General features: G+C 38.6%; 3 protein-coding genes across 3 annotated transcripts; 2 read left to right on the top strand and 1 right to left on the bottom strand.

Annotated features, from left to right (window-relative positions):
- Nucleotides 1-569: 569 nt before the first annotated feature.
- Nucleotides 570-7459, top strand: LOC140952712 (transmembrane protein 65-like). Its single transcript, XM_073402152.1, has 7 exons — nt 570-850; nt 2918-2962; nt 3080-3147; nt 3962-4016; nt 4367-4409; nt 5554-5659; nt 6773-7459. Exons 1-7 carry the CDS (start codon nt 601-603, stop codon nt 6878-6880), a joined length of 675 nt encoding a protein of 224 aa, XP_073258253.1. The 5' UTR covers nt 570-600; the 3' UTR covers nt 6881-7459.
- A 311-nt stretch (nt 7460-7770) lies between these two features.
- Nucleotides 7771-19994, top strand: LOC140952826 (cathepsin S-like). The gene is made up of 9 exons (XM_073402276.1): nt 7771-9987; nt 12513-12697; nt 13216-13456; nt 14116-14314; nt 14747-14958; nt 16200-16291; nt 16825-16983; nt 17612-17807; nt 18689-19994. The coding sequence occupies exons 1-9, from the start codon at nt 9714-9716 to the stop codon at nt 18964-18966; spliced, it is 1836 nt and encodes a 611-aa protein (XP_073258377.1). The 5' UTR covers nt 7771-9713; the 3' UTR covers nt 18967-19994.
- On the bottom strand, nt 19922-27539 carry LOC140952827 (cathepsin S-like). Its single transcript, XM_073402277.1, has 9 exons — nt 27309-27539; nt 25863-26050; nt 25341-25581; nt 24466-24664; nt 23728-23939; nt 22992-23083; nt 22048-22206; nt 21457-21652; nt 19922-20349 (listed from the first exon to the last, which is right to left on the bottom strand). The coding sequence occupies exons 1-9, from the start codon at nt 27439-27441 to the stop codon at nt 19991-19993; spliced, it is 1779 nt and encodes a 592-aa protein (XP_073258378.1). The 5' UTR covers nt 27442-27539; the 3' UTR covers nt 19922-19990.
- Nucleotides 27540-27616: the final 77 nt, after the last annotated feature.

Below are 27616 nucleotides of genomic sequence, written 5' to 3'. Positions count from 1 at the left end.
TAGTTACACATTATTTTTATAGAGGAATTGTTGCATGTGCTTACCCAATATTTTGTTTCCTGTGTTCATGTTCGCTTTTATTTTTCACTGCCGCTCATTTTCACCTTGCTGGCCGCTAGCGATTTCTCATTTTCTCACCGCCGCTTTGAATTTCCATGTTTTTTTTCCTACGAAATTCGTCTCGTTGTTTTCAATAACTCGCTCTAGCTCTTCCTCTGTTATCCAAGTTAGTGTAAACATAAAAATAATGCCGAAAAAGCATTTTTTCTTTCTAAGAGTCCGGGCGGCCATGTGATTTCCTTCCAAATCTGAAAACCTTGAGTTGCATTTGGCTTCCCATATCTGTTGATTGAGTTATTTTACATTGGTATGCCTGTGGAGCGGACGGACGATCGGTCGCTCGCTCGCTCGGTGTACGGTCACATGATTACCAAATTTTCTCGAATGGGTAGATTACCAACCTCTTCCCCAGGGCTTAAAACCCTGGGGACGAGGTTGGGTAGATTACCGGCATTTCCTTAGCTATCAGCCATAACGATACATTACAATAGAGCATACATAACGTAGAAACCGATGAATGAAGCGGCGTAAGCTCTGGAGATGTATCGTTGCTTTCGCGTCTCAATATGCCATTTTTGTAGCACAGTACTCAGATCTCGTTGTCTAAATCGAGGAACGGTGATAAGAATACCAGTCAGGCAGATATACAGAGGAAAGGGAGGAGGAATAAGCGTGTTTACGACACCGCAAAGTGCCGAGGTGTTTGTTGCGAGTTTACACGAAAATGAACGCGAACTGCTTCGAGAAGCCCTTCGAGTCACACCATATAATCAAGCAGAGGAAAACTCCAGTAAGTGGACCTAAATCTTTGTTTTTTAATGTCTAAATGTACCTCTGTCTGAAGAGATTTCTCACACGAACGCGTTTATCATTTTTAAAAAAATCTGCATAAAACACTGTCTATACCTGTTAGGCTCGCATATCATTCGTCATGAGCTTAAATGTCAGCTGAGTTTAGTGATTCAAATTAGATTTTGTTTTGATTTAAATTTTGAATTTTATCTTTGCCTTTAATCGGGTAAATGAAAGTATTGATAACCAAACGATAAGAAAAGAATGGGTGGGTTTTGAGGGAACTACGGGAATATATATATGAAAAATTAATTGTTTCCGTTCCAAATGAGTATAAAAGAAAGAAAGAGAAATATGGGACTTCGAAATGGATTTGAAGAATTTTTTTGTTTGTGCTCTAATCTAAGTAATGATAACATAATTTCTGCCTAAAGGACAGGTCCGAGAACAGGTAATCTATGGATTTTAGAGGTCTGGTCTGAAAACGGGTGTGGAAAATTACATTGTTTGGTCTGAAACAGGGTCAGGATTTGGAGAACCGGGCAGCACACCCCCACTAAGAATTTATGTTCGAAAATAAATGTACAAAAAAATACTGTAAGTACCTACCGTCTGAGTACTTTTGGTGGTGTTAGGAGCTGATTACTGGTGGTGTCAAATTATGCCCCAGACGTGGAGCCTTCTACAGCTGTAATGTCTGTCATGTGTCAATCCATGGTGGCTAGCCAATGCTAGCCTGAATTTCAGACATTCGAGTCACATGCTCGTAGGTGACTTAAAGGGATATCTGAAATTCAGGCAAAGCCAGCCCGTGTAGCCAGCCATTTTTTCCTGTCACCTTATTGAAGGAAATAAATGCGAAAGGGAGGGTAAAATTCCAAAATAAAGGATAATAACATGACATTCGGCTTGTTGAGACACTGGAACAATTGAAACATATAATCCAAAGTGGATACTTTGTTCATGGTACTTTCCCTAAACGTACAAAGGGGTGCCAAGCCAAGTAACCTGGCCACTTCGAGGATTCTTCACAGTTTTACTGTCACTAGTAGATCTCGACCCTGATAAGATGGTATCAAGAATGTCAGAAAATTAATGCAACTTGTAAATAATTTAACACAAATTTTTGGTTAGGGATCATTCATTTTTTCTACCGGGGGATGGTCCTTCTTGTATCCCAAATTAATATTGAGATAGCCTTCTTCACCCCCCCCCCCCCCCCCCCGAAAGAAAACAAAAAAAAAAGACAGAAAGTCTGAGAGAGGGAGAAAGGACTGACTGCTACACATTTTGAATGGCCATAAGCAGAGAACAGACGTCTGGTATAAGCTGAAGTTGTAAAAACAAAAAAACGAGAAGTGAGAGAAACTTTAAGAGCTTCAAAAAGTGGCAAACTCATAAAATATTTACTGCATTGGATGGTACACCTAGTGAGGACGGGCATGTTGTTTTTAATTGGTTTGTTAATATAATGGCACGCAAATTTTGCATTTTGGTGGGATAGAATTTTGGTGCACAATAAAGTAGGGGGCTCGGGGGCATGCGTCCCATGGAAAGTGTAAACTTTCTGAACATCAGAAACACTGGTTTTTGGCATTCTGGTAGCAGGGTGCAAAGAAAGTCAGTTTTACAGCCTGCCATTCGGGCAAGCTGTAGCTAGTATGTACTAGCCCACAAGTCATTTCAGCTAGTCTCAAAACCCTTTTTGATTAGAAGGATTGATTACAATCCTTCTGTAATTTGAATTTCCCCAAAAAACAGCACTTGCCCGTTGGGCAACTTAAGAACAAAAATTACTACCCCAATAGCAAAATCCACTGGCCCTGGGCTATTGGACATGACTTTCTTTGCACGCTGGGTACACTTTGGACATCGACTGGTGCATCAAGTCCTTCAAGCCATTGGATACATGTAGGTGTTAATTGAATAAGTGGTCAGGTATGCATGTTAATAATTATCCCAGGAACAAAATTACATGTATCAATATAATTATATTATATATTTTATGAGTAACTGGTTTGTCATGTGGTAAAATGTTTGACATGGATTTTTTTAAATGAAATAGGAAATGAAAGCTCAGCACCTCCTTCAGTGAGTCAATTGAGACTAGGTAAAGTACTTTAACTTGTATTTACAGGCTCCGTAGTTGGTTTTTGGATGGAGATATATTTTTTAAATACGTGTATGTTTTGTAATATCTTCCATATTTTATAATTTATTCTGACAGTTGCTTTCCACAGTGCTGTTCCATTTATTGGGTTTGGACTCTTGGATAATGCTATAATGATTATCGCAGTGAGTAATAAATATTGCTTGGAGAAACCGTACAATATTATCAAAAAAAATGTGTATATTGCTCATTTCCTTCATCACCAATTAAAATTAAGTTTTCCTGGTTAAAGCACTATACATGTAGATGTATGCAGGTTTTCTGACTTGGTGCCAAAAATATTGGAAAATTTCCAGATGAGTATATGAGCAATGCCCATGAGGTCACTTTATTTTGCAGCAAATTATTGTATATATAATTATCACTTTTAAGATTTCTTATTGATTACAATGCAGATTTGTGTAATGATATTAATCTCTCTGGGTAAAATTGCAATCGTCGCATAAAATCACATATATATACATATGTAGCTGGATGCTAGCTGTCATAAACAACCATGCAGCCTCCTGTAAGTGTGCAATCCCTGCAACCACTTATAGCCTTAGGATTTTAGGTTGTTGCTTCAAGAGGTTCAACTAATTTTGTCTTTCGTATAGAAAAAATTAAAAATTTTTGGTCATTGCAGTATAACCACCTGTGATACTTTATTCAGGGTTCATTTCTGCCAGAAATTCATGGGATGTGTTTCTGGTGGAAACTTCAAATGCGCTGCATCTCCACATTAATCTCTGTTTAATTCTAGTACATTCCCAAATTCTCTAAGCTTTCTTGTCAGATCCTAGCACTTTACTTTTCCAATGGCATCATGTTTTAAAATTATTACAAAAAATTTCCTTGTTGGATCTTTTTTTAACCACATATCACCATTACCTGCCCTTGAAAACTGTCATGTATCTGCTTTAAAAGGGCTTGCAACTGTCTTGAGTTATATTTTTGCAGGGAGAATATATAGATTACACTATTGGAATGACTCTTGGGATTTCAACAATGGCAGGTTAGCACTGAAGACCTTTTTTCTTTTTACCTTCTATTCCTTATTGACTATGTATCCATTCTTCTCTAATATACTTTTTTATAACGATAATTATTATATTCTCTGGCCCTAGATTACATGGCTAAAACTTTAAGGCTTGTACAGACCAGTCTAGAAATCACATCACCAAGGCACAATTTTGAATTTTTAATTCTTGGTGTAACAAGTACACTATGGTCTATCAGAAAGTAGTTACATGTAATACTTTGGTTACTCAGGTTTTTTGTAATCTGTTGAATGTATTTTATGTAGGTTTTAATTTTTTAAAAGCTGATTATTAATAAGTTGTTTGTTTTGCGTCTTGTTTTAAGCTGCTGCCCTGGGTAATATTGTGTCCGATGTCTCTGGAATAGGGTAAATTGAACTTCAGTTATTTAAATGTAGGTTTCCGTCTTTTTTTGTTTGCAAAAGTGTTTTAAATATTTAATTGTGGCAGTTTTATAGCATACATTTGTGTACTTCAGTGTGGTCCATTTCTCTTTTGTATGCGATAAGATTTGGCTGTGACTACATGTACTTTTATGATATTATTTTTAAGTGTAGTTTGCATGATCCCAAGTATATTTTTTGAATGAATTATTTTTTCCTTAACTAATAATAATAATAATTCTGAGATTCTACAATATAATAATATAAATAATAATATCTTTATTAATTACAGGAACTTCTTAGGCTCATTTAAGTTGAAAATTATTTTCTAAAACATTATAGACAACCCGAATGACATGATGGTTCAACTAAGGTTATCTCTGATACTCGTAAGGGTAGATATATTGAAGAGAATGCTGTTGTGAAAGTGGATGCTTTTTTTGTGTATCTTATTTGTTAAAAATACTTGATGCAAACCAGTAAAAAAATTTCAGAACAGTGCAACAAACGTCACATGTAGAAGTTCAGAGCTTTGGAGCAATTTCAAAAATGATTCCAAGATATCAAGGAGTAGTCTTGCCTAGAACAGTTTTGTGTTTTCTGTCATATGCCTGATTTTCCAGACAGGCAGATGTACAGTTGATGTATGCTAGGATTAGGGCTTCTGTGCTAACTACATTTGTTATTAGGGAACTTAAGATGCACCATTTTTCTCGGGGGGTATGGATAGTAAACATGATTTCTGAGATTTTATTTGATAATGATGTCGTTTTTCTACCCGGTAGCTTAGCTGTTTCTCCTGTTAAGAGGTAATCTGACCCATATTAATTGGCTATTGGTAGGGTTAATTTACCAATACCCTCCCACGGAAATGGTGTATCTTAAGGTCTCTATTGTGAAGAGCTCTATCAAAATTGCAAAGTCCTTAAAAGTTAAATTGTGGATGCGTTGTGAGACATTTGCTTTCAGGCTTGTTCCAGATTATAATTATTTTTAAAATCAGTTGCTATGTTAAGGTGCCAATGTAGCCATACATTCATTGTACCTGATAATGGTAAAATGGAATATAAAGTTTATAATATTGAGATATGTGTTTCAGTGTCTGATTATCTTTCTTTTTATTTCACAGCCTTGCCCATTATGTTGAGGCTGCAACCAACAGACTTGGATTTCAAAGTCCTAAACTCAGTTCAAACCAGGCGGAGATGCCAAGAACAAGATTTGTAACGAATTTGGTGAGGCTTCTACAGTTACTTATTTTACACAAGTCTTATATTTTACATTACTATGTAACATTTTGTTACATTACTATGTAACAATTTTTTTCTGCACCAGTATCGCAGAGGTCAAGGGTTTGAATCCCATACATGCCTGAATTTTTTTTAAGGCCCTCTTTTCACAACTGCAAAAGTTGTGTCTATAACTGCAATGATCTACTTTCATATAACAATCTAGAGTAGTATCAACTTAATTTTTAAAGTGTCGATATATTTAGCACTCAAGTACCTATTGAGGAAACTGTTTTTGTGTGTCCTGCATGCGGAGACAGGACTGCCATTGTACAATAACGCTGAGTACTGTACAGTACCTTCATTTCTTAGTTATGCTGTATTTATTTTTATTTTATTTTTTGTCTGGGTGTTGGAGTCGAACCTGTGACCTCCCACTCTGCAGGATAGTGCTCTACCAACTGAACTAATTCTGCCACAGTATTTATTCAAACATGCACTTGACACATGGTGTACATATGTGTCCATGTACACAGAGTTTTGAACCTTGAAAGGTCTGAAATCTATAGAGTCCTTCCTTTGTGCTTGTTTTCGTAAACGACCTACCCGACCTCCCCCCTGCCCCCCCCCCCCCCCCCCCCCCCACAAAAAAAAGATCTAACCATCCCACCCCCAAATTAGAAATTTCATACTAGGCAGTTTGGTCGCTTTGTTGTTCTGTCATGGCCAGATTAAATGGTAAGTGGTTGACCATTATAGGGACAAGTCTGGTTATACCTCATGAGATTGGGACAAAAAAATCTTTTCTCATTGGATTTCCTGTATTTTGCCTTCACGTTACAGATTTGGATTAACAATAATATTAAAAAAACCAGTTTATTTATATAGCGCCTTTTTTGCAGGCTTCTAAGGATGCTTTATATGCTATTCAAAATCTTAAAAAGTAAACTGAACTATCTTAAACTGTAAACTTCCCACAGCAAAAGTCCACACTGACTAAAATGAGTAAATGATTCAATAAAAAGCTTTCTTAACTTAATGAAAAGATACATGTACCTTTTAAAAAGTGCCCTAGATTAGCACGCCTCTCTCTCAAGTTAAATTCTATTTAAATTGTAGGGAAGAGCATTTGGAATTGTTGTGGGATGTTTTATTGGAATGTTCCCATTGCTTTTCTACGGAGATAAAGAGGAACAAGAAGAAAAAGACAAGAAAGACAATAGATAATATGAACTAAAACTAGATTAGTAAAATACTTAAGGAGATCTAAAACCAGTTCATTATAAGTCCATTATTCACGCACCAAACGTCACGGGCTGCATACTTTGATAAAGTGATAATAATCACGTGACCAGTACAGTCAGTACAAGTGCAATTTATAACATTTTATAAAATAAATATCGTACAGTTAGATTTATACTCTTGTATTTCTTTCGTGTTCTTAAAAATTTTCGCTCACTTCAGCAACCTTTTGAGGAAAATCTTTCAATTGCTTAAATAATTTTACGTGCAGTAGACGCACAATGTATTTATGTAATAAACTGCATACTTTTTAAGCTTTCAGGCTTTCCAACTACAAGTAAATAATGGGTTAACGTGAACGTCACTCCCCCAATGAAATGTATAACTCAGGATCTTCATGGACTTTATCATCGTTGTCATAATTCCTCAAGTAATTTTAATTGATTTAAATAAAGTTGATGCAGGGGTTTTAAGAAAGTGTTATACTGATCAGGGTTACTACATGTAGTGTCTGTAGTTGAGTTGTTGAAAAGTTTAAATTATAACTGTTACCTTGTTTCACAATCATGAGTCAATCCCGCCCAGATACGCAATTTGTTGCTGCAACAGTTTTTTCCTAGTTTAGGCCTAAATTTATCCTCATATCCTTTGTCTTTGTAGGATTTAGCATTGTCTTTTTTTCATTCTTTCTGGCCCCGTCATCTCTAGCCTGTACCAGGCTCTCAGATAGTGGGGAAAACGCACTTTCCTTCCGTTCGCGCTTTCTCAATCCCCGCGGACCTTCCGCGGACCCGACTATCTCGTAGCCTGGAACAGCTTGCCTGTGTCGCAGACGCTCTAAACCTTCTGTATAGAGCGTCTGCGAATTAGTGCGCAATATCGTGGTAGAATCCCGCAAAGTCGCAAATAGACTAGACGAATGCGTGGGCCGACTGCAACGCAGGCTAGGGACAGGTACATCATCTCCATGCGAAGATTCTCTTGAGGGTCTTAAAAAAAAATCAAAGAAATCCAGGAAAATGGTGGAGTCATCTCCTAGTACTCAATATTATCCATTGGTTTTTCAAACGAACCAAGCTTGGTTGTCCAATAGACTCGTTGGACATGGTGTTCCACTCCGTTAAAGAGAAAAACGCGGGAAAAATAATATGCGGGAATAATACTTGTTTTAATTGGCCCTTGAATGTAGTTCTCGTAGTTTATGCATGTTAGTTTTGATGCCTGCAACGTTTGTCTTACTGATCGTCGCTCAGCGACTTTTTCAGTATTAATCGCTGTCAAAATTGCAGTCTGATGAAATGAGTCGGAACGCAGTTCTCCAGTTGCTATCCACTGGTTGAACCTCTATCCGCTTAGATAAGTCAGGAGCCCTTGAACTCCTGGATAAGTCAAGTGGTTTCAGTAACCCTTATCAAGTGAATAGTGATTTTTCCGTTGGATAACGCTATCCATCTTTTGAACAAACGCGGGTATATCATTTTTTATTTGGTGGTAAATAATAAATAAATTCATACTTAATTATCCTCTCCCCTTATGGAACCTCTCAGGGATAATGAGTCAATAATTCAAGTGGGACATAATATGGTCAAGATTCCAAACTGGTGTAAGAGGCAATCCAGTTGGCTTTTTACAGGAGTGGCCGGGGACTTGAACTCGGGACTACCGAGAACAAATCCAGCTAAAATCCAGACCCTTGGGCCACACTGCCTCGCACACAAACATATAAGGAAACGAATGGCAAAGAAACCCTCTCCCTTTTACGTCGCCTCATTAAGTGCCACACCCTTCAAAACGAAAGTTGGCTTAACCCTTTCACTCCTTAGAGTACCCAATGTAAAAATTCACGAAAATTCTAAAAATTATTATTTTTTTGTAAAATACTAAGGAATAAAAAGCACCATGCCAAAGGTCTGCCCAAGAGGTTTCATTTGATTGGTAACACTATTGGATTTTGTCGACAGATTTAAAAGTTAGAGTGAAAATTCCGGCGTACTTCTATGACTTCGAACTTCAGTCTTTTTCTTTTCTTTCATTGGCGGTCTTTACTTTTCAATCTTCCCCGAGTGTCACCTACACTATTCTCAAAATTTTAGTTGTAATAAGTTCAAGGAGTTATAAAGATTTTTAGCTTAGTTTTACGGGTACCAGATTTATTGTGGTCGTCGCCTTGTTGAAGGATATAATTTACAGTGTCAAAGATAAATTACCAATCTAAGCAGGTACACAGATAAGAAACACTTGTTCCTGTCAAATAATCCGCGGCTTTCCTACAGTAATTAATATTTTATCTTAGTAGCAATATAACTTGCTACTTCGTGAACCGAAACTATAAGTCAGTTTTCTCCCTATTCACGAAGTGGAATTAGCGATGGAGACTCGCCCTTAATTTACTGTATACGTTTGTTTATATCTCGCCTCCGGTGCCCTTTTTTTTCTTGACACAAAGGTCAGTGATTTGAAATGTTTTGAACGGAGGCGGAATTTTGTGCGGCAGAAAGCAAGGATCTTCGTGCCACAAAATTGACAATGACTTTGATCCGAGGAATAATGTTTAAAGTCGAAAGCGTGAAGGCACTTTGATGAGTACAGTTTAAGTTTCTTGGCACGCGCAATGGGTCAGTGAAAGAAAAGAGTGAAGAATTGACAAATGATTGAGAATTCGTTAGCCAAACAAATTGTTCACAGGTGCACGGTTAGGTAGAACAACTGCAGCCGGTTAAAAGCAAGAAGTACACTTTGAAACGGTGTCTAGTTTGGTCGTGGCTTCCCACGTGGAAAATTCCAGAGAGCACTGGTGGAGTGTAAAGCTCTTTACTCAATGGGAAAAGGAGTATTAATATTTGCATTAGCGGTTTTAACGACAGCATTACTTATAGGAATTGGAGTCGAAATACAGAAGTTCTCTCAAGACTCGGCTCTCAGTCTTGCTAAACATGACATAGTTGGAGACTATGACAAGCTATATGATGAATATTTTCCGCGATATTACCACTCGTCTGGCCTCCTTTCTCTTCCTTTTGATGACATTGTAGAGCCATTCGAGGCATGGTTCGCTGGAGAACGCAACATGAGCAGAATTGATTATTATTACGGTACGTAAACTTAAACATAACAATTAAAATGCATCGCTTAACATTGGAAATTGCTTCATAGTGACTGCGTTGGCTTATTTCGATCTCTGGAAGCTACTTTTAAGTAATCTCAAGTGGTCATAAAGGCCACTTGAGATTTGTTGGTATATTTATCAATAATATTTTGTTTAGAGAGGTTCAAGCTTTCCTTCAAGGCTGATTTTATTTAATGATTATTTTTTCCTTAAATGTTTTGGTAGCTGAGTTTAAACTGTGATATTTCATTTAGATAAAGTAGGTTTTGTAGTTAGAGAGTAAAATTATTGGCACTAAATTTTGCGATTTTGGCGAGAGATCTTTTCACGGGGTCTTGTTTTCCCGGGTTCAAATTGAACGATTCAAGCGTTCTCAACTTTCTTTTATTTTTCAAAAAGTATGAAATGTTTAGTTCTTAAAACTGTAACAAAGAAAACGCTTAATTAAAAAAAAAAATTAAGGTGAACCGGAAATTTGCAAATTAACGCTTTAAGGGTCATGAGTGACCAAAGTCAATTTTCTCCCAACAAAATCAATACACAATCAAAGGAAAATGTTGTGAGAATCAATAAAATAATCACCTGATGGGAAAAGCTTTGAACTGCTATCAAATTCTCTTAACCAATTCTTGCAGGAAATGTATGGAGATCAGTCTGGAGAGTTTGTATTTGGATACTGGGGCTAAAAGGGTTTAACGCTGTACGGTCGTCATTTCTCAACAGAAGAAACAAATTGGAACGTATACCGATAAAACCAGTCAAAAATATGTGCACTTGTCTATACATATATCCTATATTTGTTCTTGTTATTTTTTGTGATTTGAATTCCCTATATGTGTATTAAATTTCGCGAGGTGTTTATTCACGTGTCTTTAATTTCGCTATTTAATTACAATCGAGAAAAACGCAAAATTAAAGACCTGCAAAATTAAGTACCAATAAGATAGTTTCAATTTGTGGCCAGACATTTTCTTTAATTACGCTGTGTCGGCGTTGAGGTGTGGAACAAAGTTAACACCAAGCCAAAACCTGTTTTAGAGTAAAAAAGTTGATTTTTTAAGTTATCGCGTACTGTATTTAATCTAGCTTTGCTTAGAATGCCTTTGATTTATTTACATATAATATCAAATAAATGCAAAGAACATGAAAGAAGGTCGTCTCGCCAGTTGCGTGTTTAATTGCGATGATCTTCTTTGCATTTATTTCATCATTCCGCGGTTCAAACATTTGAACTTGATATATTCATCATTTCATCTTCATCTTTTCTAGGCTATGTGCATGTATATCACGAACCAGTTTAATGACCCAGCTCCTAGTTGACTTGCTAGCTTATTTTGTTAGAGCGGCGGCTCTTAAGTGCAACCGCTGGTACCACAGAGGCCAGGGTTCGAATACTGGGTTGCCTACACAGTGTATGATGATCTTCGTTGCACTTATTTCTTCATTCCATGTTTCAACAAAATAAACTATATGTTTTCCCCAATTTCGTTCCCAGGGTCTCTCTAAAAAGAATGACCATTGCTGGGAACTAGGTTGGGTGAGTTCCTATCCAAACAGTCTGTAAGTTAGGCTTTGATAGATCATGCTCAAAAAAGTAGCATAATCTGCTTCTGGCAGTGCTCATATATTTCAAAAATTATGCAAAAAAATTATGCTAGTTTTTGTAAATGATTCTCATTTTAGCAAAAGTGCAGAAATCGTGCTCCTATATTTTACTTTAAGGTGGCTCGACCCAGTATTTTTATAGGTACACCTTCCATCTTTGAATCTCTTATACTTAAACAAATCTATCTGTGTTGTAAAACGATTATGATACATGGATCACACTTAGACTAAACTTTATTATGGATTTTTTTTTTCTTTAGGCGATCGGAGTAAATGTCAAATGGCAATGACGTCACAATGGTTTTAGCTCTAAATCGAATTTCAACCCTGTTCGGCATTTTCTTTTGAAATACTTTACGCTACGTATTTTTGGATAAGTCATTAATTAACGCGTGAGTGAGCGAGCGGCAAAGCCCCGCGCGAGTCGTTTCGCGTGCCGCCCGCGAGTTACTTCTCATGATATCTCCCAAATGGAAAGCTCGGTCTACTCTCCAGGGCCCGGTTCCTGAAAGGCCGATTAGCGTTAATCCAGGATTAAAATCTTGTTCCGTTTTTGTATTTTACTTTCTTATGTATTGCTTAGGGTAACATTTTGTGTTATCATTACTGTATTCAACAATATTTTATAACCTCGAGTTGTATGTTCTTAGACAAGAAAGCCGTGCTTGAAATTTGGCGTAATCCTGGGTTAAACTTAACCATCTTTCGAGGAACCAGGCCCAGGAGAATTGAGGGGATGTTGATCATTACCGTTCTTTGGAAACCTGCGATTTGCTAATATTAACTAGCTTATATCAAAGGATCATCCTTCGGCGATATCTAATATGGATATATTTTTTCATTACTCAGCTATTGAAAGATACATATTCATTCTTTTTTTAGATTCATTTAATGATTATTGTTTAGGTATGGACAAGACAATTCAGCGTGGAGACCTGGGCAAAAACGGAATCCTGTTTAAAATTGTACCCATGCATTATGAGATGAAACCCTCCGATCATAACTTCATAAGTTGCTGGTATAAACCGCTTCCAAAATGGATGCCGCGTGCAGGACAGAGTGTGATACCAACAAACCTATCCGAGTTTAAGGTTGGAAAAAATAAAAATGATATAGTAATGCGGCAAAAGTAGCACAGGGAATTGATTTACTTTTCGACTTTGTCAATAAGCCAATACATCCTTTTTTGGACTGAAGCGCCTCTAGAATTTTCTATCGTAAGATTAACTTGGTGAAATGACCTTCGATGCGAAAATATCATTCAAGATTCAACATTTGAAAATTAAGGAAAGCTTAAGAGAAAAATATTTTTACAACTTTTAGATGGGTTTGCTTTTTGATGTTTATTGTGACTGCGGTTTGCTTTCGATGTTCTCAAGACACGATTTTCATACTGATTCCCCCTTTAAAGGCCTCTTCACCCCCTCTCTTTTTCAAGTCCGCTGCGGTCGCCCATAGCGGTGGCAGTAACTTTAATTCTGGGGATTGATACAAAATTTTCACAACGTGTTGTGCACCCACCGGTTTTTGTAAAAACCCCTCTGGGATGGCCATGGTATGTGTGTCGTGCGTAAAAATATATATTTAAATTGCTTTTTTATCCTTTCAGTTTGTTTCCGAAGAAGTGCACCGAGGAATGCCTTGTCTGAAATACGAGAGGAAAATAAAAAAATTTAACAAGAGCAACACGTACAGTTTTTATATTTCCAAAACTAAACCACACAGGCCTCTTCGATACGAGATGGTTGGATACGATGATATGCTGACGTCACATTATGATCGCTACATCCTTGACTACGTTACGTTCGAGCCTTGGAAATTTAACAGATCTTTGTTCAATTTACCTAAAAGTAGGTTTTCATCAAAAAGTGATGCTTGGTCTCTCAGTTTTAATTACTGCACTAAAGTTTGTCCTTTTATTGGTCCTGTCTCGGGACAAGTCTGCTAGGTTAGTGACAGACAATCGAATCATTTCAGTTAAATACAAATCATGAGCTGATTTCATTTGCCGTATGTACAGTGTGCTTTGCGGTTCTATATTGAGGTACGGCAAAATAGGAAACAAAAAAACATGCAACTTGTCTTGCAACGTTGCTGCAATTAACGAGTTGTAGCGCGTTTTACCACCCACGAATCAAACCCTTCTTGCAACAATCAGGTTGTTAACAGGTTTGAACGAGGGTGGTAAAACGCGCCTAATTGCTTTTCAACTCCTTTTTGCAACAAGTTGCAAAACAACAGACGCGCGGCGTTTTTTTTGCCCGTTTTGCCGAAGCTTTAGACGTACGGTTGCTAGTCTTGTGAATTGTTATAAACACCCACAATCAAAAGAAGAGGTCTCAGAATTTTGTTGTGCTTTTTTAGTACTAAGATTCATTTACCAATGATGGTAAAGCCTACTTAGTATTGATCATCTTTTGTATTAAAAGTGCATTTCTTCCGGTGTATACTAGTGTGCTGTCTCCACAGTAGTCTCTATATAACATAATTGTTCTCGTTTTCATTACAGAGTCGAAATGTGAAAAGAAAGCAAAGAAACTGCGGTCTCACTATTTGGCGAACCCTATGGCTGAATACTTGCACTTTGGACATCACAAAGATCGTGAACTTGAAAGGTCCTACAAAGAATACAGAACTAAACATGCTAAAAATTACGCTACCTCAAGAGAACATAAACAACGGAAACACATCTTCAAGCATAATCTGAGGTAATTATACAAACTTGGTAATTATCGCATAGCCGCTCTATAGTACTAACTTAGACATCATCAGAAAAAAATACGCAAACGCGCTCTTCGAATCAAAAGGCTCACAACCGGAGCTCAAACTACCTAGTCGGGATTCTAGTCTCTCATATCCTTAGCGTACCCGCTCTTATCCGTAGAATCTTATCCTACCCAGTCCCTTTCCGTTGGTTACCTCTAGTTAAGCTGATGATTCATATTTGGCTCCGATGCTTAAGAGAATAAAACAGAAGGAACACATCCTTCTTCGTCCCTAAGTTATCCTAAGCCTTGGAGCCAAGTTGGAATTTTACTAAACCGAAATCGGTTCAGTAAAAAATGTTCTTGTATAAATATTCTGGGAAAGGTTGTCAGTTTTCATCAACACTATACTATTATTGGTGGTTTGAATCGCAGGTTCATTCGTTCTAAGAACAGAGAAAATTTGAAGTACAAACTAGCTCCAAATAATTTTGCTGACATGACAGAAGAAGAAATAGATTTACACCGAGGACTTCTTCACGATGAGAAAGAAAAAAAGAACCCCAAGTTATCAGAAGTGCTGTATTTTAACCAGTCATTATTGACATCTGGCCTTGTTCCCGATGAACTAGACTGGAGGGATTATGGTAAGCGTTTATCTTCTCATGTTCTCTATTATAATTAGGAGTTAATCAAGTTTGGCGAAACAATCTTTAGGTACGCTGCAAGAAACTTCGTAATTTCAGGGGGCGCTTTATCTCTACTTATGCCCTAGTATGTAAGTTTTCAAGTGGTACGTGGGAGAATTCACCGTTTAGCATCGTTTTAGTAGGGGAAAAATTCTCAAGAAAGCATACAAAGCAACAGCGTCGTCGGAGTCAATTTGATATAGTAGAAAGTCGAGTTCATGATAACCCAGTAGACGACTACTTCGCATCCAGCCTTGATCACTTCTCTGGTCTTGCGTCCTCTTGCTAAGCATTTAAGGTCGTTTGATAATACAGCCCGACTTCCACTAACGGCCACCTCTCCACAACAGCCACCTCAACGACCACTTTATTTTGTTCCAGCAGACAGTCCACACATTTCACATTTACTCTAAGACTTATTTAAACCTCTCTACAACGGCAACGACCAAAGCGTGTCCCCAACTGCCAAAATAACCTCTCGCCAACGGCCAGTGTTTTCAGCAACTGATGAAAAAGTCAAGAATGGTCTTAAAATTTGTTGCTTATGGCACTACATTGATGATGAATCGCGGCATTCGTGTTTTGATTTTGTTTCATTTATACTGCTGCAGTAAGCATAAATTGTCTATGATAAAAAACAAAACAGAAGCAAAGCAAAACAAAACAGAGCGAAACAGGTACCTCGAAATGAAGCCTTAAAGGAGAATAAACCAGCCACCAGAGATACAAGTGACCGAATCCCTTTTACAGTTACCTATAAAGCATTAAGCATGAAGTTGACACAATAAACGTGTTGTAATTCGGAAAAAAAAATTGTTATAATACACCCCTGCCTCCCCATAACGGCCACTCTCTTCTGTCCACAAGGTGAACGTTGTGGAGCGGTTCGACTGTATTAGAGATTTGCCTTCTCCACCATCAACTAACTCGTTATATGTTCGGAGGAAGGCGAAGTTGTATGTAAAATATTAAAATGATAGTAAGGCGTGAAAATAAAACACTTCAATGATTGTCTAGCTACGTGAAATTACTTATCGCTTTATTTCGTGCTCGTTATCATTTACTTTTTTTTCTTCTGATGTTTGTTGTTTTGTACAAAAATTCAAATTTTAAGTTATACTTTTATAACTGTTAATGATCTCGAGGCAGTAATTACGTTAAACTACATAATAAATCTATATTTGCCTTGTTATTTCCAGGTGCTGTAACGCGTGTCCATAGTCAAGGCTTATGTGGATCATGTTGGACTTTTTCTGCTGTGGGAGCTGTGGAAGGAGCCAATTTCTTGAAGGTAAAACTGGTTTCACTTGATCCATGGTAGTTATTTCTTTCAGTTAACTATTTTAAATAGCCTGAGAAAACAGCCGACAATGGCGACGCTGCTATTGGTTTCCCCGTTAAATGACGTTATGAGGAACGAGTGCAAAAATTCCATACTGATGATCCGTCACTACCCAGATCTGGGTAGTGACGCCTCATCAGTATGGAATTTTTGTGTTCAATCCTCAGACGTCATTTCGCGGGGAAACCAGAGGCTTTGTCGCAAAATGTTGGCGTTTTCTTAGGCTATATTTTCAAAGGCTTCTCATTCTCATAAAAAATGAGTAAAGCGGAAGGAATTTATCAAAAAAATCCACCGTGGATGATTTAGCCTCCCACGCAGACGTTCTTAGGGGTTCGGGGCAGGAACGCGTGACGAGCCCCTAAGAACGTCTGCGTGGGAGCCTATGTATGATTAGTCCGTGCCTTCATTCCTGATAAGTGCTTGCTCCCAGTTTTGTAACTTTACTGACGCATGCGCATTTTCCAATTGACCTCTAACAGACTGGAGAACTCATTGAGCTTTCGAACCAGCAGCTGATTGACTGCTCCTGGCCCGCAGGGAATCGTGGATGTCGCGGAGGATTTCAGGATAGAACACTAAAATGGGTGAAACGCAATGGCGTGGCGCTGAGGCGCGATTATGGACCTTACCTTGCACAAGTAAGCTTCTGTTATTGTTTAGGACTTTTGCAATTATTCAAAGGCTGACAATATGTCAATTCCTCACAGAACCCAAACTCTCTTACGATGCATAAACAGAAGTCACTCTTTATGATCTGCCAGCCAAAATTGCCAGTGGACTCTTAATTTGAGGCAAATATGCACTCTGCCGTCCGTCTCAGTCTCTTTAATTTACGGTAAAACGGGCAACGGAAAAGTGCAACTTGTTTTGCAAAATTTCGAGTTGAAAAGCGATGTTGCCGGTTTTACTACCAACGAATCAACCTGTCTCGCTACAAATCGGGTTGTTGTAGGATGCGTAATGTTGTTGCAAAAAGCAGAACGACTCTCTTCTTTCCGTAACAACTTTTTGCAACCTGCAAGAACCTGGATTGTTGCATGATAGGTTGGTAAAGCGCCCAACATCCCTTTTCAACTTGTTTTGCAGTAATTTTGCCAAACAAGGTGCACGTTTTTGTTGCCCGTTTTCAACGAAGCTTTATTCAGGGTAATCCAATCCCTTAAATCTCCATATAAATTCGATTAGTAAACGGCTTGCGATAAAAAAATTTAAATTCCTCAAGTTGAAAGCAACGCAACAATTTTGTCGTGTTTTTTTTTTTTGTAGGAGGGCTTCTGTCATTGTGGTCACTCCGATAACTGTACTATTGCTCACATTAGCGGCTTCTCTAGTGTAAAGAAGAACAACTCAGACGAGATGAAACTCGCTCTAGTCACTCACGGTCCTATAGCATCATCTGTAAACGCAGATACAAAGACTTTCAGGTTTTACAGCCACGGAATTTATGACGACCCCAAATGTGGTAAGAAAATTATTATTGTTGTTAAGTTAAGGAATCTGACGAAAACTTCGTGTCCTTATATTGTTACCACAAGTACCCACAACCAAAACTCGTTCATCCTGTTGATGAACGGTTCGGTACTCGATAGTTAGATATTTGCATAAACAACAATCTTCTATGGTCTGTCCCCTTTAATCTTACCTTGCGCGTTTGTGAGTAGGATTATGAATTACAGTCGAACCCCGATTTACGGACACCAGCTTAATACAGACGCCTCATTATTACGGACAGTTTCCTTTGTCCCTGGGGAAGGAAAGCCCTCACATTTTCTTTAAATTCAACCCGCTTAATACGGACGCTTTTAAGGCGGACAACGGACACTTTTTTTCATGTCCAATAAACAGATTCTCATATTAAGTCAACCTCGCTGCATGCGGACACTTCATTGTCCACCGTGTGCTGTAATTGAAACCTTTCTTTTTTGAAGGTACAAAACCTTCAGTTGACATAATGTCGATGTTCCCAGCGCTATTGTACACCAGATAGGATGAAATTTGGACGACAATTTTGGACTATTTTGACATCAATCGAGTTATCCAGAGAACGGTTTTTAATTACTTAATGTATAATGAGCGACTTTGACTAGACTTTTGAGTGGTTTCATTACATAATCCGCGGAATAACGGTTGGTGGAGTTTAGAGATGTTTAGCTTGACGATGCTAGTGTCCTGTTTTATTTTAATTTGTAGTATTTTGATCAAATATAAATGATGTACTTTAACATTGCCCGCTTAATACGGACATCCCTTTAATATGGACACTTTCAATGGCCCCTTCAATATACACCACGACAAAGTGCACTGAAATATGAGGAAACTGAGAGTATTTTTTTGGTTTTACAGGCAAAAAGACAAACCACGCTATACTGACTGTGGGATATGGCTCTTATAATAAGATACCATACTGGGTCATCAAAAACTCGTGGGGACACCTGTGGGGAGATGATGGCTATATCAAAATAACCATGAAGAATGACAGATGTGGGTTGCTTAACGGGCCATTACTGGCTGTAAGAAAGGATAGGGCGATTACTGAGTGCCCATTGAAGACTCTAAAAAAGGTTCAACGACAGAAAGTCAAGTCTTTTTCTGAGGAGGAACTTACTATTTTGCCTTTTTAAAACGGTCAGCTGGTGATAAACACGAAGTTTTGAGGGAGATGTCTTTAACATATCTCAAGGGTATGTAATTTTAGTGCCCAGTACGTCATACGAGTATTATTTATAATGGAAACACGCCAAACAAGGCAAAGCTTCAATATATGTGAAGAGCTTTTAACGCGCTTTACACGTGTCCATGGAACTGTCCTAGCACTGAAAAGCAGGAATACCGACAGCATCTACTGAATGTCTGAATCTTCATTCAGGCAGTGGCAAATGCATGCAGCAAGTGTACAACAAGCGTGCTAAAGTGTCGGACAGGTGCCAAGTGCAGAAATTGCGCGCAAAGAATGGCACTATTGTCTATGCACAGCCCGTACGTGCCAAGGGCGGGAAAATCGTTCAAGCGTCTACATGCTCGAAAACGTACAGTCAGTACCAGATGTGGGAGTATATCTGTGCTTGAAAAGCGCCGACTGGTGATGGGCGTGTTGAGAAGTAAAAACAAAATCGAAGCATTTATATATATACTGAAAGTCAGGATCCGCGTTTCGCAAAAGAAAGCCAGAAAAATAAAAGTTATTACTCTTATACTCTCCTACATATGTTTGCAAACATGTTTTAGTGAGTGTCAAGAGCCCTCTCTCAATAACACCTTAAGAAAAAAAACTTATTGTCCCAATCGCTAAGTAGAAAATCTGCTGTCGTAACAACAAAAGTAATGTAAGCTCAAAAATAGATCTTTTCCATCCTTTATCATTCACTATTTTCTATTCGCTCACTGATTGTCAGGTCTTATTTTGATTGAAAAATCTGTTGAGGGCTGATTGATTAGCTTGAATATAAAAGAATCATGAATGGTCATAAAGGACTATTAGGGTTCGAATTCTTTTGTATTCTATAGATAAGACAAGTGGAGAAATGGTTTTAGTCAGGTGAAGTCATGAAGAAGCTATTTTAGCGCAAAACGAGGGAAAATGTACTTCATAATATAAAACACATAGCACCTATAACTAGAATCGTGTATAAAATTGAATTTTTAAAACTAACGCGGGCTTATAGGTGTTCTTTTGTTGAGCTCATCAAATCGAATTTTCGACCTCTTGTAGTCAAATGGCGAAAGCTTAAGGTTTGTTACGTTAAGTCTTCTTTCAACATCAACGAAGCTCTGTTTCGTCATTCTCCTGAAAGGATAATCCTCACTCGCGTCATCAATTTCCGTAGCGTTCAAAGAAACAAAAATAGGTTCATTCGATAGTACTCCGCACAAGTTGTCCTTTCTTGCAATTTTGACAAAACCTTCTTCGCCCCAGAATTTTCCCCAAGAGTTCTTTACTATCCAATACGGAGTGCCATTTTCTTCGCCAAATCCAACCACAACAACTCCATGATTTGTTTGTGGGCCTGGAGGAGAGAAACAAAACTCACTTACTGTTACTTTGCACAAGCGTTGTACCGAATCAGTTATCTTAAGCTTCTTTTTCAAAGTGAGCTCTTGTGGTCGCTCTCATTTACCACAAATTGAATATATTTTCAAATGAACGGTTGTGCTCCAGGTCTTCGTTTTAATAAAGAGGCTCCGAACAAATCAGAATTGTATTGAAGTCAGGAGAGAAGAGAGGCGCTAGAGGTGGGACATAAAAAAAACTCCAGCTCTTTTGAGGAAGTATGTTTCTGTTTAGAATTACTCCGCAGAGAAAAAGCTTCTGACTTGAGTGGAAAAGACAACCATCAAAATTTTCAGTTTCATACATAGACATCATAATTGAATTTAACTCGAGTTCAACATAATTAACACATAGAACTTGAGGTTATACTTGGCCATGCCATAACAAGGGACCTTACGATCCGACAACGGCGACGTCCATGAAAACGTCGCCGAGAAAAAGACTTCGCATCCTTTGAAACAATTTCGCGATTAACCCAAGTCGCCCTGTTACTTAAAAAAGGGAATTTAGGTTGGAAGTGAAGAGAGGGGATCTGCGGCCGAGTTCAGACAGAGATGGTAGAATTTATCGCCTTGCCGCTACACGGCGTTCTTAGGTAAACTTAAAATATGGCCATTTCACGTCGTAGTTGTGCAGGGACGGCAAAGAAATTGACCAAGAATTGTGGTGCGCGTGCAAAGTTGTTGTTTTGCTCATTAAACCTATTGCTTTTTTTGTGGTTGCCCGTCGCCGTCGCTGTCGCCGTCGTAGTTTCGTTTGGTCTCTACTATCGGACGGCGACAGCTACGAAAACGACACTTAAAAATAAAATAACACTGCTTCAAACTTAAGCGCGCTTATTCCATCATTCAATTCGTCAAATGTAGGCATTTTTTTCTGGAGTTGAATTCTAGAAGATGATGTATCGAAGATCAGGTAAAGAGAAAGAAAGTCCTTGTCTTGTGTTCTCGTTGTCCACAAAACGTGAAATTAGGCATTTTGACGATTTGGTCGTGCAATGACGGCAAAGAAATGTACAAAAAAAGTGTGATGCACGTGATTTACAATTCTTACATGTACTTACTACATTCTGTATCATCGTAAACGCCAGAGCTGTAAAACTTCAAAGACTTCCTACCAACATTGATGGAAATGGATGCTGGACCAAATTTTGCCAGTCCTTGCTTCAATGCCTGTTCATCATTTTTCTTCACGGTCACCAAACGATTGAATTTTACGACGTCACAGCCGTCTTCTAGTCCACAATGGCAGTATCCCTCCTGCATGTGATAAATCATGTATATTGAAAATGTGATACTCTGTCTTGAATCCATATTTAGAATTGAACTCCAGAGTGCTCTGTCGGCCCTCTATATATTTTCCTGTATTTTGATTCAATGGCACGATGCTATTTGATGAGAACGCGTCACTTGCCATGTGTCAAAACCATGGCCCTAGGGGGACAGACTCGTAACAAATCAGGTATCGTTTGTCTAAACGAACGAAACATCCCGTTCAAACTGAACAGATGTTCTAACAGATGTTCCAACACTGTTAGTTCGCGTTGATGCATAATTTTCAATTGAATCATTCTATTGAACACCTTGTTAAATGGTGCTGGATAACTTCAAAAACTTCAACGTTACGTTGTTATCATGATGTTCTATTATCAGACCTGGGCAAGATATCTTCCATAACTTTTACTGGACGCCACTCCATGTTTCTTAGCCCACACCAGTGCCCTCCAAGAGAAGCCGCCTCGACAGCCACTGTTACCAAATCCCCAGCTACAGTCCATCAGCTGTTGCTCGGAAATGTCTATCAGTTTCCCTGTCTAAAGAGGAACTATGGTGTTGAATAGCTGATTCAAAAAAGGTCTCTTTGGACATTGGGAATAGGGCACTGGAAAGCTATGTTTGTTGGTCACTGAAGCAAACAATTGCAGTCATTTTAGTATGCCCAAATGCCCAATTCCCATTGCCCAAAGCATCCTTTATTGGATCAGCTATATACGTAAGGCAGTAGTTGATGACACGCAAACTCGATAATAATTTCTTACTATTGTAGCTTTTGTATCAATTTTGTTGGGAAAATCTTTTGCGTCGGAAAATTGTATTGTTTCAGACCAGCAACTTGGCTGCCTTGAGATCATCGACAGGCAAGGAATGGCGGTTCAGTATGGCTGCACCGATCAGCTCATTTCAGTTCATTTATTCATAATTTATATTACAGCTCAAGTTAATTAGTACAAAGTTTGTGTTGAGGACAGGCATCAATGGTTTTTGGGGGAAGTGTGTGACGGTCAAAGAAGCGTACCTTCCGAGCAGACCAAGACACATACTTTAATTGATTTACATAAGTTGAATTCAGTCCAGTATGGCTGGGTGTTTGGAGGTGCAGTTCGGTGTTTCTGCAAATTATTTACTTTGAAAAAAATATTGTTTTGGTTAGAGGACGTCTGAGATCGAGATTGAAATTTGGCTTCCTTGTGGAATTCCCTTTCCGTGCATTGCGGCGCTCCTACACGATTCATGGAGGGATATGTAGAGTCTACCTAATTAATAATATAATTAAGGTTTTAAAGTTAGCTAAAGTTTAAACTAAGTATACTTTAGTGACCTGAATAGCGTAGGCTCCCTCTATTGGTCCAGTAGAAGAAAATGTCCAACAAGATCCACAAAGTCCTTGAGCTTTAGATGGAGTAACGGCACCTAAAATAGGAAGCACGGTCGTGTAAATTGACAACGTTACACTAGTGCACTCTACCTTCGAAATATTGAACTTTCATCAGTTCTAATAATGTAGAGCTCATTAATGTTGCTAAGAACTCATAGAAAAGATGCCAGTAAGATGAAACCGTGCCAATGTTGGCCTGTTCAAGGCGTTCAGAAAGTGCACAGAGAACGGCGCAAAATGAAAGGCGAGTCGTAATAATGTTATTTCAAAAATCGCAACTTTGGATGATGCAGTTTTAGCTCAGTTCTCATTTGATTCCCAGGATCTCGGTTACAGGCCATTATGCCAACGTTTCACGTAATATGTTAAAAAAAAAAAAACGAGGACGAGTGCTTCATCACGGTTTCCAAACATCTAGAAACAGATGACAGCACGAGGCCGTCATTTATTGGCTGTTGGCTGTGTGAATAATTCATGAGTTTGAGAACTTATGTGGAAAATAAGGGCCAACTCGGACCGACTGACAGCCGGAATAGAATCCTGCGCAATAGCGATTGGTTATAGCTCTCCGCAGTGCTTCACGCCTCGTTGGTTATTTGCCACTTTGTATCCGGCAACGCAGGCACTAGGAGGAAGAATTGTTAAGTCACTTGACAGTTATTCTTCGTTTGAAACCCACCATATTCACGCCAATCCAAGGAATCAGGGAGAGCAGACCGAGGTATTTTGAATCGAGCTTGAGGTATTTCTTGTTTCTTGAGCGCCTCGTCTCCTCCACTGGGGTCAATTAGTAAGCCTCTGTACAATTCAAACTCGTCGTCGGTGACGTCACTGAGCTCATTCGGTTCCAGCGTGAAATTGAGTGCTGCTCTATTCTTCGAGTTTATAAATCTGGAAGGTTAAAAAATTATCTCCTTTTAGCTTTGGAAATTCTTTTCCCGTTACGTTGTCGCGTTTTTAAGTCGTTTTTCGCATTCATTGTCTGTCAATAGCCATTATTAATAAGACTATCACTTTGCTCTTTACAAAGACATTCTTGATCCCTTGGCCAAAAAGGAAGCCAAGAAAATACCTGCCCCACCATGGCAAACCTGTTTGAGCTGGCAATAACAGTCTTCACAGTAAAGCCGACTGGGAAATATTCTTCTATGATTTTCTAGTAATAAGTGTTTTGCGAAACCTCGCGAATATCAATGTTTAATAGCGCGAAATTTCAAATCGCTGAGCGATCAACGCGCGACAAATTTATAAACCTCTCTTCGCGATGAAAAAAGGCATGCAATGAAAGTTGATGCGATTTTAAGACGATGTAAAATTACTCTTTCGCGTCGTTGTTTACTTAAGACCAGTCTATTTCTCCGTTGAAGGATTTTCCATACAAAGCATCATGATCATTACAGGTGCAGATTCCCCTTACCTCATGTTATGACGAAATATGTGTTTTCGCTGCTCGTGCTCCGCTGGATCTTGATAAGATTTACTTTGACGCTTCTTGAATTCGTCGAACATTTCATCCACTTCAACATCCTCAAAGTTTTCATGCATAAACTCTCCCATTGGATTAAAGTGGTACCTAGACTTCATCTTATCAAGCTCTTTCAGGCAACTAGATTTTCCTTGAAGAGACAATGAAAAATTGTTGCAAATTTGAACTTGGTATCATAGCATTTTTGGTACGCATTCGTTTTTAAAGTAATTTAAAATTGAGATTTGCCAGAAAAGTTTGTCCAATCTGTTTTTGAAGCCGCCCGGTAAATAAAATGGCTCCACCAAGTTGTAACCAATCACAAAGCAAGATGATATTAAACCAAAGCAGTCTTGGAATTATTTCCAAAACCCAACAGAATACCTCTCTAAATTATTTCTAATAACTCAGATAGCTTCACGTCTAGAATGATGAGAATTGAAAGTAGTATCTTGGTAGAGTGAGAGCAATCTTGACTACCATCAACTCTCTCCTAATGGAGTACCTCTATACGGCGGTCACCGCTCTTTAACATGGTACTAATCCAAACGGGATTGATTTATCAAAGAGACCACTCTACACTGGCATATGCTAGATATAGATAGGCTCATGATTACCCAAAAAGGGCGTTTCAAAAGGTCGGGCTTTTGCAAAAAGGACCACTTTTCTTAACATTTTCACATGATGCCAAGCAATGCATGCACTTTAGGCATCTTACTCATGAACAGTCACGACATACAGTTACTGATATTTCCATCAACAAAAAGTTTCATTCTGTCCCCTTCGAATAAGAACAATGATTCTTAGCAGTTTTACTTCTTTCGTACCTTTTGGTATTTTCATAACATCAAAATTAAACTCCCATTCACGGAATGACAAGTAATCCACGATGTAATGATCGTAAAACGAGTGTAACAGGGTATCATATCCGTGCATGATGTAACGTACAGGTCTGTAAGGCTTCTCCCTCGTCACGTAAAGTGTGTAAGTGTTCTTCTTCTTGAACACAGTCGCTGTCCGCTGTAACTTGTGAACAGGCATTCCACTGTGATACTCTTCACCAAGATACTAGACAAAAAAATATGCTGAACATTTAGAGTGATGGATTTGGTATTTGTGCATCGGAATTATTGGACTAATCATTTTTAAAGCACTGTTCTACACTAGTATCAGCTGAAATTCGTCTTGTGCAATATAATGCGTTGGTAAAAACGTTTCAGCAAGCGTTGTCTCATGAGTGTAACGCGGTCAAGAGAAAGTAACTGTTCTTGACCACATGTCTCGGGAGGCAACACTTGCTGAATCACCTATCAGCACCGCTGCCACGCGTTTCAGGTCAAAAAGTGTACCTTGAATCCTTTTAGGTTTTGGGGCACAATACTCTGCGCCTTTTCTGGGGACCATCGGAATCCAGGCCTGTACCAACAGCTCCGTGTGTTTCTGTCCAAGTCCTTTCCTTTACCCCAATGAGCAGGCACAAACTTTATAAGAGCCCCGTATGGTTTAAGGTCCCCTCTTTGAATGGTCTTGTCCATACCTACACAACGAAACTCCAACATTTTAACAATGCTTTGTCTAAAGCAGCTACAACGCACAATTTTGGACCAAGTTCGTACCCAATTTTCGGAGTCGGCACGAACAGCAATAGAAAGTAAGTAGTCTCCTTAATCTTGTGTCGTCACTCAACGCTCCTCCTCACAAACGGCCGGATGTTTGTGGGGTGTAGCGTGGCGTGGCGTGGCGTGGCGTAGGAGACTACGATAGGAAATTGCGATCTACCATATACAACCCGGTCTACAAAATGCAATCTCTATAGTGATCAAGCTAGCGATTGGAAAAAATTTCAAAAACTTCCTTAGCAGAAACTATTTATATAGGTCAGACGATGATAAAGGTGGCAACGCGAAATTGCCAATAACCTAGAACTAAGTGTATTGTGGTAAGTCTGAAGATTTAGAGTTAAGCATGCTTTAACAGTCTGTTTTTAAGATGGAGGGAGTTTTGTCAACCGATAGAGGATCAGACTAGGACCCTATATTATAAGACCTTAATTTTAGTTTAATCAACTAAGTTGATGAGATCAATTTGCCACCGTATAAAGATAGCAAAAACTCAGTGATGTGTTGATCGCTAGGCCTTCGTCAGTGCGCGAAAATAAAAAGATTGTCCGTATCGAATGGTGGAGCAGCGATATTGTCAAGAACAAGGAGAAATATGACAACAAGATTAAAATAGTCACGAAAAACGTTCGTTAATTCCGTAGCGATTAACAGTGCCGATTTGAAAAATATATTTTTCTCCTAAATTTGCGTGGCTCAATCCGAGTTTCTCTTACTACACGCCATGTTGGGGCGAGTCATTATGGAAGGCTGAAATGGGTTGCGAATGATTCTTAGATGGAGATAGTGTCATAAACAGTCTAAGAATCAAGTCTTTGATTAAAAGGCTGAAAGATACCACAACATCCCCACCTTTTGTTTACGGCCTGAGGTTTTGAGATATCGACCTGTTATTATCTGTTCTACCTGCCCTTCCTTTTCATTTTTAATAATTCTAACCATTCATAAACTCTTCTACTTCGAAACGGTCCTTTTTTTCTACCCCTTTCAATTCGTTTCCTCTTTATACAGAACTGCGTTGACCTTGCATTATAAAACAATGAGATTTTTCCCAGTAGCTTTTTGGGGGTTTTCTGTTACAAGCCGTGAAACAACGTAAGTAAACAAGAAAAGCAGGTAGACAATGCATTACCGGCTGCAATGACACAAACATTGTAAGAACACATTGTCGATTACCGTAATAGTAGTCAATTCGACTCATTCTGTGTTTTCCAGCATACCATGCTTCAAACGGTTCAATGATACCATCGTAAGGTAATGATATGATCCCCTGCGCGTGGTAAAACTCTGGAAATTTGATCTTTTCCATGACAGATTCATGATGCTCATCTTTCTGTTGAAGAGTTGCGTTCTCGAAAGTTATGTGTGGCTCGTCGTGGCCTCTGTAATCCAGGCCCCCTGTCGTTTTTGGATCCACGTCAAAGTTGTTATTCACCTCTTTGATTTCTTCAAAGAAATAATTTTGTCCGTTACAAGTACGAAGG

This window comes from Porites lutea, chromosome 11 (assembly GCF_958299795.1).
Source record: "Porites lutea chromosome 11, jaPorLute2.1, whole genome shotgun sequence".
NCBI lineage: Eukaryota > Metazoa > Cnidaria > Anthozoa > Scleractinia > Poritidae > Porites > Porites lutea.
This window is presented reverse-complemented; position numbering and strand designations above follow the sequence as displayed.